We start from the raw sequence: 12,977 nt of genomic DNA, 5'->3' as shown, positions 1-12,977 counted from the left end.
AAAATATGATATATTCAGATTATCTGGGTGACATCTTTCATATATAGTCAGCTATGAGGGTGTTTAATAGCTAACAATAGCTAGATTTAATCAGATTCAACTGTGATGCTTGAATCCAGTGGTGAAATCCATTTTTTTTTACTACCAGTTCTCTGGGCGTGGCTTGGTGGGCGTGGTGTGGCTCGGTGGGTGTGGCAGGGGAAGGATACTGCAAAATCCCCATTCCCACCCTGCTCTGGGGCCAGCCAGAGGTAGTATTTGCCGGTTCTCCGAACTACTCAAACTTTCCACTGCTGGTTCTCCAAACTGCTCCAGAACCTGTCAGAACCTGCTGGATTTCACCCCTGCTTGAATCACTGTCTCCTTACAGGATATGCTCTATAACTAGTCCCATGGATACTTGCTCAACTTCTTTTGTAATTTCTAGCTGAGAGTAAAGATGTTTTATTTAGTGAGATAAATGTTTCCCAGAGCACAAGTTGCCTCCTTGTTTAAAGGAAACCTCTTTAGATTGCCTTCAAGCACTGAGTGGTGGGCAACTTGTTAGGATTGGCTAGAGGATGTGGATTTTTACAAAAAGATTTGGGAAATGCACATAGGACAGGCTGATTGTATAAATTTTCATGTCTTGTAAGAATAGGCATAATTATTTGGGGGAGGTGGAACAATGAAAGAAATTTGTTTTTCCTGAGATTTGTGGGGAAGGGAATGCCCACAAGTCTATTTTAAGATACACATCATAGTTGTGTGCTTTTCCTAACGCAAAATGGCAGAAAATGGTACTTCTGTTTTTTTGCAATTATGATGAAGGGATGGCAAGGATTATTAACCAAGGAAGGTCCACAAGGACACCTGGGATATGAGGTTTGTCACTCCTGACATCATTTCACTGATTGCTTGGCAACTGTTGGGAGGACAATAATGTTTTCCTTATGAGCTTCTGGCTGATTAGTGCTGAAAACAAAGGATAGATATTACTGTGAGAAGACAGTGCATCTACCGAATCTAAAGCTATCTTACTCAAGCCTAATACATACCATCCAGACCATTATATAGGAAAAGGCTGCAATCCAGAGTGTAGAGGAAGCAAAAGTGACCAAGAACCACTTCTCCCAATAGGGTTTGCTACAGTTGGGCACCGTGAAGTATAAGAGCAAAGATAGAGGCCAGGTGAAGAGCCACTTGATAATTTCTATTATGCCAGCTGTAAAAATAAATCAATATATTTTATAAGAACCAAAGAACTTTATTTGCACTTCTTATGCCACACTTTTATAAATGATCAAAGTTATTCTAAAAACAGCAGTTTTTTCTACAACCTCTTCCGATGAAAAAATGCTTTTAAAAGTAAAAAAAAAAGCCTCTGATGATCGCGCGGCTCAGCTGGGATCATCAGAGGCTTTTCAAAGCATTTTTTTCTGCAACTTCTTGGCCGAAGACGTGGTAAAAAAAAATGCTTTGAAAAGTATCTGACGATCCCAGCTGAGTTCCTGATGGCAGAGAGGCTTTTCAAAGCATTAGAAAAAATGCTTTGAAAAGTTTTTTTTTTAAAAAATTGGCCACGCCCACCGTCACATTATTCCCCCCACCAAGCCATGCCCACAGAACCAGTAGTAACAGATTTTACATTTCACCCCTGTCCCACAGCACCTCACATGGTTGTTATGGAATACTGCTGACTGGCATACTAAATTCAGGGAGCCTGATCAGATCATTGTTAGTACAATTTAAAATCCTTTTTTTGTAGGCAACATGGTCTTCCAATCTATAAAATTAAAAATTCAAAGATTTATTTATTCAATTTCTAGCCACCCAATTCAACCAGGAGAATCTAGGTGACTTACACTTCTAATACTGTAAAACAATTAAAAGCATTAAAACAATAAAAACATCCACAATAGCAATCATAATGATTAATCAGCAAATAGTAAAACCAAGTAATGGGGCCCTTAGACCAGGGTTCCCCAACCTTTCCAGCTTTGCAGAATGGCAGGGGGAGGAGAGGGCATGCCCATTGCCTGCACAAGTGGGGATACGCATGTGCGCACATGCACTCCCCCACCACTTGCACAGCCCAGTTCCGAAGGGCTCAAGGCCTGGTAATGGGCCATGGCCCAGGGGATGGGAACCCCTGCCTTAGACAGTTGATTCCCTATTAGAAACTCTAGGTTGGAAAGGTGACCAAGCCCAATGAAGTATGAGTTATTGCTGCCAAATTGGAATGACAGATTATCTTTTCAGTGTCCATCTCACAATATTCACCACTTTATTTTAAAGAATTAAATAATCATTTCTTCTTTTAGTATTTTTCAAGGGTTCTCTAGTCTCTCTAGGCCACAGCATCAGTATTTCCCTTTGCAAGCTGGCTGCAGAGAATTCTCAATTCTTCCTCAGTTAGGCAAAGAAACTGGAAGTATTTTGAGGATGCCTTCGGTGCAGAAGTAGCTTTCTAGAAGGTCAGAAGGTTTTACTGTTTATTTATTTATTTGTTTATTTATTTATTTATTCAACTTGTATGCCGCCTTTCTCCGAAGACTCAAGGCAGCTTACAATGCATTTAAAAACCATATATAAAAACATTAAAAATTAAAACATTAAAAACAATTAAAACCCATTCACACCATTCATGGCTGGATCTCGCCAGATCGCAACAGCGAGATCAACGGCCCCAGGTCTGCCGGAAAAGCCAGGTCTTCACTGCTTTTCGGAAGGCCAAGAGGGTGGGGATGGTCTGGATCTCAGGAGGTAACTGGTTCCAGAGAGCTGGGGCAGCCACAGAGAAGGCCCTCCCCCGCGGGTCCGCCAGCCGACAATGTTTAGCTGACGGGACCCGGAGGAGACCAACTCTGTGGGATCTTACCGGTCACTGGGAGCTATGCGGTAGAAGGTGGTCTCGAAGATAACCTGGCCCTGAGCCATGTAGGGCTTTAAAGGTAATAACCAACACCTTGAATTGTGACTGGAGATCAATAGGGAGCCAGTGCAGCTCGCGGAGAGTTGGTGTAATGTGTGTGTACCTAGGTGCACCCATGACAGCTCGCGCGGCTGCGTTCTGGACCAACTGTAGTCTCCAAACACTTTTCAAGGGTAGCCCCATGTAGAGCGCGTTGCAATAATCTAACCGTGAGGTGACAAGAGCATGAGTGACTGTGAGGAGAGCCTCCTGATCCAAGTAGGGTCGCAATTGGTGCACCAGGCGAACCTGTGCAAAGGTCCCCCTAGCCACAGCTGACAGATGTTGTTCTAATCTTTTTTTTTTATTGAAAAAGTTTTTCAAATACAAATTTTTCCCCCTTTTCCTCTTAAAAAAGACTTTAAGCTTGTAATCCATATGATATCTTCTGTAATGTCTTTCAGCTGGATTGTAAACTCCATCACCCATGTTAGGGTAACATCACATCCTAATTCCAACAGTATGTTCGGTATCTTCAATTACCATCTGCCCCCATCAATAGCAAATATCTTCATAAAAAACAACAACAACAACAACAACAACCACCCGAGTGACTTTATATTTGTATTCCATATAGTGTCTGTAGAGGTGTCTTTTATCCAAATTATTAATTCCAACCACTGTAATAGGGTAACAGCCAGATCATCTGCGTGCCCCAATTCCATAACTCTCTCGCCTTGTAGCTCAGCATAAACGTAGTATATTTATCAAAGAGTCCAAAAAAAAGATAGTTCCAATCATTTCAGTTTAAGGCCCTTTTCACATCCCAAAAGTACAGCACTGCAGAAGTCTGTCACTCTCCTCAGGATAATATAAACCACTACTTCGCCTCAACTATCTTTTCATGTATTCAATCATCTCTTAAATAACTGGCATTACACTGTTGTTTGGTTTAAAAGTTTTTGTTTTTGTGTGACCTGCTTCTTCTTTTCTTGACTTTTTGTGGGTTAGATCTCCATCCTGATTTCCTTTCTATAAATTGTATGTCAACTGTTTGGTTTTCATGCTGATCTATAACTTGATCTTGTTGGTTTTGCTTTTGTGGCTTAAATCTCCATTCTGGTTCTATGAGTTTTATATCAACTGATTGATTTCCATGCTGGTCTGTAACTTGATAAATCATCACTTTAGAATCCAGAGCCGCCTCTCTTGTATTTATAAATAGTCCAGCTGAGACCTCTGAAGGAAAATCCAGAAGCGGCTCATCTACGGGGACCTCTGTAACTTGTTGTTTTTCCATTACTTCCACCTCCTTTTCCTTATCTTGAATTTCTATCTCTTGTTGATTTTGCTTTTGGAGAACCTTGTAGTAAAATTCTTCCGTTTTTTCAACAGTATTTAGCTGATATCTTTCTCCTTGATATCTCAATATTATACCAACTGGAACGTCCCACCTGAATGAGATATTTTGTTTCTTAAGCTCAGTCACCAAAAATCCAAATTTCTTTCTATCTTTTAAAATCTTAGGCGGCAACTCTTTATATATCCAGATCTTTCTTCCATACAATTGTAGAGTAGAATTAAAAGATTTTTGCACAATATCATTTCTTATTTCTTTGTCTGTGAAATAAATCACCACATCTCTAGGCAATTGCCTTTGCTTTGCAATCCAAGAATTTACTCTATAAGCCTTGTCAATCTTACAAGATACCTCCTCAGGATGAACCTTTAAAATCCCGGCCAGAACTTGAGCAGATATTTTTCTTAAATCATCTCTATTATTTTCCTGTAACCCTCTCATTCTAACCGCAAATTCTGTGAGCCTGTATTTCATCATTGTAATTTCTTTTTCAATCCCTTGCTTTATATCTTCTGCATTGTAAGTCTCGTGAGCAGCTTCCTTTTTAGACTTTACTTCTAAACTATTGTCTTGAATATTTGTCAAATCATTTTCAATTATTTGTATTTTATTGTCCAAATTATTAATCTTATCATCAACTTCCTCCATTTTGGACTCTAATAACTTGATATTTGTATCCATCTTTATAACAATTTCTGAAAAAGCATTAGTCACTGTTACAATCTTTCGTTGCAAATTATCATACTTTAGTTGTATCATTTCTTTAATTTCTTGCCTAAATTTTTCAAATTTCTGGTTCACAGTCTCGTGATATCTTGCCATTTCCTCCTGGACAAATTCTTTTAAATTAAATCCATTCTGCTGAGTCTGTAAGCTCAGAACTTGTTCACATAATTGTAAATGGGGGAACACTCCCCCCCATTGCTTGTTTGTCAGGCTTTATTAGTTTTAACGCCATCCTGCCAGACAAACTCTTTTTAAAGAAAGAAAACTTTTCCCCAAGCAAGATCAAGTACAAATCTCCAAGAAAAAAGAAACTTAAAATAGATATTTTTCTTCCAGATTCTAGCCAGCACTGTTTATTCCGCTACTTTGTAGCTTGTTACGGAAGGACTTTCACTTTCGGCTTTCTTCTTCTTCTCAAGCCTCAGCAGTCGCCATTTTAAACTTTTTTTCCCTTCACTCTGAAACGCTTGTAAAATCATTAAAAATACTTGCGATTTAGGGTCCCAAGTCCAAATCTCGTCCTTTTTAATTAGTCCATCTGTTAATTTCGTTGATTGGTCGGGTTCCAGCGCCTAGCTCTGCAAAAAGGCAGAGTTCTCCCGAAGCCCGGAGCAGCGGCGAGCGGAAATAGGGAGCCACAACCTGCTCGTCCCCAAGAGTAAAAAAAAACAAACTCTGGAGACTTCGCAGAGGGCTCTACCTGCCCTCGCCTGCTCTGTCTCACATTTCCTTCAGGAAATGGAGTTTTTCGAGCCGCCTTTCAGATGTAAAGGCGGCTCTTTACAGGCAACGGGGCTGGCGGTCTCAGAGGACCGTCTGGTGGCGATGGAAGCCAGACCGGAAGCCCGGATGTTGCTCTAATCTTATCTGTGAGTCTAGGAGGACACCCAAATTGCGAACCCGTTCTGAGGGGGACAATTTCTTCCCCCCCAGAACCAAGGGTGGACAATCAACATAGTCTTTAGGAGGCAATACCCACAGCCACTCGGTCTTGTCTGGGTTAAGTCTGAGTCTGTTGACTCCCATCCAGACTCTCACGGCCTCCAGGCACTGGCACATCACATCCACTGCCTCACTGAATTGACGCGGGGTAGAGATATACAGCTGGGTATCATCGGAGTATTGCTGATACCTCACCCCGTATTGTCGGATGATCTCACCCAGCGGCTTCATGTAGATGTTAAATAGAAGGGGAGAGAGGACCAAGCCCTGAGGCACCCTGCAAACGAGGGGCCTAGGGGTCAACCTCTGTCCTCCTACCAACACCGACTGTGACTGACCAGAGAGATAGAAGGAGAACCACCGTAACACGGTGCCTCCCACTCCCAACTCCCTTAGTCATCCCAGAAGGATACCGTGGTCAATGGTATCGAAAGCCACTGAGAGGTCAAGTAGCACCAAGATGGAGGAATGACCCCCATCTCGGACTCGCCAGAGATCATCCATCAGCGTGACCAAGGCAGTTTCCGTGCTGTAGCCAGGCCTGAAGCCAGACTGAAAAGGGTCTAGATAATCCGTTTCCTCCAATGACCACAGGAGCTGAAGTGCCACCACTATCTCTACAACCTTTCCCACAAAGGGTAGGTTGGAGACTGGATGAAAGTTCTTTAATTCTGCTGGATCCAGGGAAGGCTTCTTGAGGAGGAGGGGCCTTACAACCGCTTCCTTTAATGATTGCGGGAAGGCCCCTTCCCTCAAGGACGCGTTAACTAAAGCCTGTAGCCAGCCTCGTGTCACCTCCCTGCTGGCCAAAACCAGCCAGGAGGGGCACAGATCCAACAAGCAAGTGGAGGAACTCATCGCTCCTACAGCTTTGTTCACTTCCTCAGGAGTCACAAGCTCAAATTGTCCCCTGTTGTCCCCTTTCAGATTTTTCCCTCTCCAATGTTAGTGGTAGAACATGAGATGTCAGTAACATTACTCCCACATTACAAAAGCTTTGCAACCAGCAGCATTCAAATTCCACTGCTCTAATTCCAAAGCATCCAATCAAGAAGAGCCAAAACAGAAATGTTTGCTAATTTATGTTTTGCTTTCAGTGCTACAAATATTAATTGTTTAATAACTAAAGCAAAAACACAAACATTTTTGAAATTTCTTCAAGAGTCCATAGACCTGTAACTTTATTCTTTGGAAGTGGAAAACATAAATATAATATAAAACAATATTAGAGGATTTTGTAATATTTTCCCCTAAAAGATGAGAAGGCAACTTGGTGCTACACAAAATATTTAGAACAAGGTCCACAATTCCTTTCTTGCTGGGGTTGGTGGAAGTTGAAGTCCAAAACAACTGGGGAATACCAGGCTACCTATCTTAACCCAAAAGGGAAAAATACTTTAAACTGTCAAATCCTACAAAGCCTTGAATATAGAAAAGAATATCTGGCATTTATTATTTCCCCTTTTCCTACAAGGCATCAAAGAATACAATTTTTTAAGGACAGTACACTAATTTGAATTAATTTTGTCTGCATGGGAAAATAATTGAAGGGAAGGGAAAGTTAAGAAGGTACATTGCTTGTTGTACTCTGTTGTTCTAATACCGTAAAGTACAATAAAGTAAATATCTCCAAATTAGATATTTCATCTTTAAGGAATGATGAAAGATAAGGATTTGAAATGTTAAGGATAGATAAATAGAAACACAGGAATTTCTTACATGGTGGATCAAAAGGAGTGTAAGGGCCTTGGTCATCATCATCATCTTCTTCCTCCTCCTCGTCATTCTCATTGTTTTCATTGTCATCATTTTCATTCTCTGTTTCATTGCCACCCTCAGCAGCCTCCTCATCTCTTCTGGTTCCATTTGTGCTTCCTTTAGCAGAGTTGCTGAACCCTGATCCATTCTCCATGGTATGTTTGAAAGGGACCTTGATGGCTATCTCTGATTCTCCATTGGTATACACTCGGCTGTTGATTAATCTTTGTCTCTGGAAGAAAACAAAAACAAAGTGAAATCTGCACGCATTTTTAAAACACAAATAAACTGAATGAAAAGACGAAGAGATGTGCAAAACAAAATGACCAAATTATTTGTTCAAAAATATTTGGCTGATGCCATTTTGATGTCAGGACATTGTGATTTTAAAGCGCATGTAACTTTCATTGATGCCCTAAGCCAGTGGTGGGATTCAGCCAGTTCGCACCACTTTGGGAGAACCGGTTGTTAACTTTCTGAGCAGTTTAACAAGCTGGTTGTTGGAAGAAATCATTAGGGCAGAGAACCGGTTGTTAAATTACTTGAATCCCATCACTGCCCTAAGCCTTGTATACTCATTCCATGAGAAGCATATAAAATGCTGAATTCAATAGCACTTGAATAGACAGAAAATGTTTTATTTTTAAATAATTATTAATCTTTTAGCTTTAAATATGTTTGCAAATAACCAGAGATTCAGTGCAGATTGATTTTTGAGGAACCTGAACTTTTATAAGAGCTCCAAAGTCTAACGATGCCATCCCAATGACAAAGATTCTGGAAAAGTATGGGAGGAGTCAGATTATTACATACCATATCAAATTCTGGTTTGCCAGGAATTAACAGCCTGCCGATCCAAACACTCCCTTTATGTCCTCTTATAACTGAGTGGTGCAAGCATACTCAGAATATAGCGCTTTTACTGTGTTATATGAACCACAAATTCTGACTAACCAAATTCCTGTTAGTATGAAGTTATCAATGTACAAAAGAAGCCTTCTGGGTTAAATTGTCATCCCCACTGCAAGAGAAATTTAGGACTGAGCAGCAGATACCATTCCTTTCCTGCTTTCTTCCTGCTAAGATAATGCTTTTTGAGCCGGATGAAAGGTGGCAAAAGCAACAATTAATAGTTGGAGTAAAAGAAAGGGTGGGTTGTAACATTTGAATAAAATCTACTAAATACCTCATTGATCAACATGCGACTGGCCATGGAGAGCCGGGTCCTGGGAGGAAAGTGACTTGTGATCATAATCCGGAGTCCAGCCTCTGAAAAGGATAGCTGGTGTGGATATGCAGACAGCAACTCGTCCACCATGATTACAGAGGCTTTGCGGTGGAAATTTCCTAAAAAAATAATTAACAGAATTGGAAGGAAAATTCTTTTGCATCATCAATTTTTCTCATCTGAAAGTTCTACAATTTATAGTATTTTTGACCTTAATTTCATTTAACATTTTAGTAGCATCTCCCTAATTTTTAGAAACATACAATAATAGATGTATTGAGTCCATTCACCACTGTCTTTTTCCTCTATTATTTATTTTATTTATTTATTTATTTATTGCGATTTATATGCCGCCTTTCTCCCTAGGGACTCAAGGCGGCTTACAAAATGACAACTTCAATACAAATCACAATACAATACCAAATTAAAATCAGTAACCCAATTAAAAAACAATTTAAAATTATACCAGTGTACCCCCAAATGGATCAGTTTAATTGGCGGAAGAGCTACGTTTTCAGTTCGCGACGGAAGGAAAGAAGGTCGGGGGCTGTCCTGAGCTCAGTGGGCAATCCATTCCAGAGGGTCGGGGCTCCCACAGAGAATGCCCTCCCCCTGGGGGTCGTCAGCCGACATTGTTTGGCTGACGGCACCCTGAGGAGGCCGACTATGTGAGAGCGCACAGGACGATGTGAGAACGGCTGGAGATGGTCCTGCAAGTACCCCGGGCCTAAGCCATGAAGGGCTTTATAGGTGAGCACCAGCACCTTGAAACATATTCGGAGTGCCACCGGTAGCCAGTGCAGCTCACGCAGGAGAGGTGTTACACGGGAGTATCTAGACGCCCCCATAACTACCTGCGCGGCTGCATTTTGGACTAGCTGAAGCCTCCGGACACATCCCAAGGGCAGCCCCATGTAGAGGGTGTTACAGTAGTCCAACCTAGAGGTAACAAGGGCGTGAGTGACCGTGGCGAGGGCATCCCAATCTAGGAACGGGCGCAACTGGCGCACAAGACGGACCTGTGCGAAGGCCCCCCTGGTTACGGCCGTCAGATGGTCATCTAAAGACAGCCGAGAATCCAGGAGGACACCCAAGTTGCGGACCCTATCGGAGGGAGCAAGGGTTTCACCTCCGATCATTAAGGATGGAACCTCCAGATCCCAGGATGCCGGCATCCACAGCCACTCAGTCTTGGAAGGGTTGAGTCTAAGCCTGTTCCTCCCCATCCAAACCCGCACCGCTTCCAGGCAGTGGGACATCACGGAAAGGGCATCCCTAGGGTGGTCAGGGGTGGAAATGTAAAGCTGGGTATCATCAGCATATTGATGATACCTCACCCCAAAACCATGGATGATCTCACCCAGCGGTTTCATATAGATATTAAAGAGCAGAGGAGAGAGAACCGAGCCCTGAGGCACCCCACAAGTGAGAGGCCTCTGGGAGGATCCCTGACCCCCCGCCCAAACAGACTGCAGACGGCCCGAGAGATAGGAGGAGAACCACTGTAAAACAGTGCCTCCTAACCCTATCCCCCTGAGCCGCTGCAGCAGGATACCATGGTTGATGGTATCGAACGCCGATGAGAGGTCAAGAAGGACCAGGATGGAGGAGCAACCCCCATCCCTGGCCCGCCAGAGATCATTTACTAGGGCGACCAATGCCGTTTCCGTGCTGTGGCCACGCCTGAAACCAGATTGGTAAGGATCCAGGTAGTCAGTTTCCTCCAGGAATTGAGGGAATTGCTGTGCCACCATGGACTCAACAACCTTCGCTAAAAAGCGAAGGTTGGAGACTGGACGGTAGTTGTTAAGTACGTCAGGATCCAGGTTAGACTTCTTAAGGAGGGGTCGAACCACCGCCTCTTTAAGCACAGCGGGAAAGACCCCTTCCTTTAGTGAAGCATTGACAATAGCCTGGATCCAGTCTCCAGTCACCTTATAAAAATATTATCATATTTTTCTATCTGCTTATGTTGGCCAAATATATTTTTTGATAAACACTACAAAATTCTAGATATTTATATATAATTTATGACAGAAAAATAAATTGTAGATAACTTTAAAATTATAATTTATGGATATACTGTATACTGTACCAGAGGTATATGGATGCTTAATTTTATAAATTACAGATTTTTACTGTTCCTAACCTGGTTACAGACTAGAACAATAATCTACTATGCTGATCTATATCTTATGCCACATGGTAAGCTACAGATGTAACAAATTACAAAATATTTAATGTTATTGTTTGAGCCATTCTGACTCCTAATGTAAACAGCAGCTTAGTTTCCAAAGTACAGCATAATAGGGTATTGTCTTCCAGATACTTGTTCTTACTAAATCTAAAAATCTTTTTAGCTGTACATGTAAACAGATGGAATACTATTGTGAATAATCGTAGAATCTTGTATACAAGTCTATTAAAAATATTTTTCCATTTTTGTTTATACAGTAGTCCTCAACTTACAACCATTTGTTTAGGGACCATTTAAAGTTACAACAGCACTGAAAAAAATGACTTATTATTGGTTTTTCACATTTATGATCACTGCAGCATCCCCATGGTCATGTGATCTTGGAAGTCCTGGAAGCTAAGCAGGGTTGGAACTGGGTTTATACTTGGATGGTGAGAGATAACCAGGGAATCCGAGAGATGTAATGTATACTAGGAAGTTGAAAAACATCTCAGGAAAAGATAGCATCCAACTGTTGTCAAAGAACTTGAATCCAAGACATTTTGCCTTTACTTAAGAGTTCCCACTTTCCCACTTTAGACCTAATAACATTAACTTTCTAAAAAAGGTAAAAATGGCCACTGTCTTAGTCCCCCAAATTGCCTACTCCTTTTTTGGAAAGTTTATGTACAAGTGGAGGCCCTCTGCTCTTGTGCTTCCCCACAATCTGAGATTAGAGATTGTGTCCATACATACTGCTAAACCAAGATTTTTCATAATGGCTTGTTGAACAAACTAATGACCTGGTTCAGATGTAATGCTAAGACATCACACTAAGTTTACTTTATAACACTGTTGTGCCAGAATTGGCCCATAGGTGCCACTCCACCTCCAGATTCTGTCAAGGGGCTGCATCCCTTCAGGGGGGCCGAAGACTACTTGCAGCTCCACATAAACCCTTAAATATTGACAAGAGGTTTCTCTTTAGCTGTGTGCTCCCGAGACTCCAACTTTGAAGGATGCAAATGCTAGTGATACAGCACTTCTGCTGCCTATGTAAGGACAAGTAGGCAATGGGCGGGAGGAGGAGAGACAGGCTGAGAAGATGTGTGGGGGAGACATGGTAAAGGGAGGAGTCGGAAAGAGGATGTAAGACTGCTCAGTTATTTTCGCTGTTAGCAGAAAAAGCTGAATAATTTGTTAACTCTGTGAGCAAATGAAGTTTGGCTTCTTCCTTCATGAAGTTTGAAAACTGGCTATTAATGATAATGAGAATGGACTAATTTTGCTTCTTCGCTTTATTTTATTTAAGACCTTCCTATCTCATTCTTCAGCTAAATCTGAAAAAGCATATAATGATTAAAGGAATGCTTAGTGACAACAGAAAAACAGTACTTCGCTTATTATATAAACATTAAATATAGTATATAAAAGCTTAATATCTAAAAATGAATACAGGAGTTTCAAATTGTATTCAATGTGACTTAATCTGCAGGTAGTGATACATGAATCAGTGCCAGAATATGAAGCATCTAAAATAGTTTATAAAAGGAAATTCAATTGGTTCAACTAGCACTAGATCTTTATACAGTTAATAGAAAAATTTATATACCGCATCTGAGGCTAATAAAATATTTCAAAATCTGCTGAGAAAGAGTTACTCTAATGTACTCATAAAACCTAACTCCAACTAGCCAACCTCTCTCTCCCTCTCCCTCTCCCTCTCTCTCTCTCTCTCTCTCTCTTTCTTTCTTTCTTTTTCTTTCCATCCATCCATCCATCCATCCATCCTCTGCTTGGAATTCTCCTTGAAATTGATTTATATTATACTTAAGTTCTGTGGAGTGGGTAGAAGAGAAACTAACCTTATCACGACCAGTTGTGCCCAGTGGTT

At 41.3% G+C, this 12,977-nt stretch overlaps 1 protein-coding gene across 8 annotated transcripts in view; it reads right to left on the bottom strand.

Annotated features, from left to right (window-relative positions):
- Window positions 1-12,977, bottom strand: part of SLC24A3 (solute carrier family 24 member 3) — a 226,973-nt gene that overhangs the window by 34,775 nt on the left and 179,221 nt on the right. For all 8 annotated transcript variants that reach the window (XM_034411747.3, XM_034411744.3, XM_087891277.1 and 5 more), the window contains exons 11-13: window positions 8,866-9,026; window positions 7,641-7,911; window positions 1,038-1,204 (exon numbers count right to left, since the gene is read on the bottom strand). In XM_034411747.3, coding sequence (XP_034267638.1) covers window positions 1,038-1,204; window positions 7,641-7,911; window positions 8,866-9,026 — 599 coding nt within the window. The remainder of the gene's footprint in view (window positions 1-1,037; window positions 1,205-7,640; window positions 7,912-8,865; window positions 9,027-12,977) is intronic.

This window comes from Pantherophis guttatus, chromosome 3 (assembly GCF_059756535.1).
Source record: "Pantherophis guttatus breed Tessera chromosome 3, ASM5975653v1, whole genome shotgun sequence".
Lineage (NCBI taxonomy): Eukaryota > Metazoa > Chordata > Lepidosauria > Squamata > Colubridae > Pantherophis > Pantherophis guttatus.
This window is presented reverse-complemented; position numbering and strand designations above follow the sequence as displayed.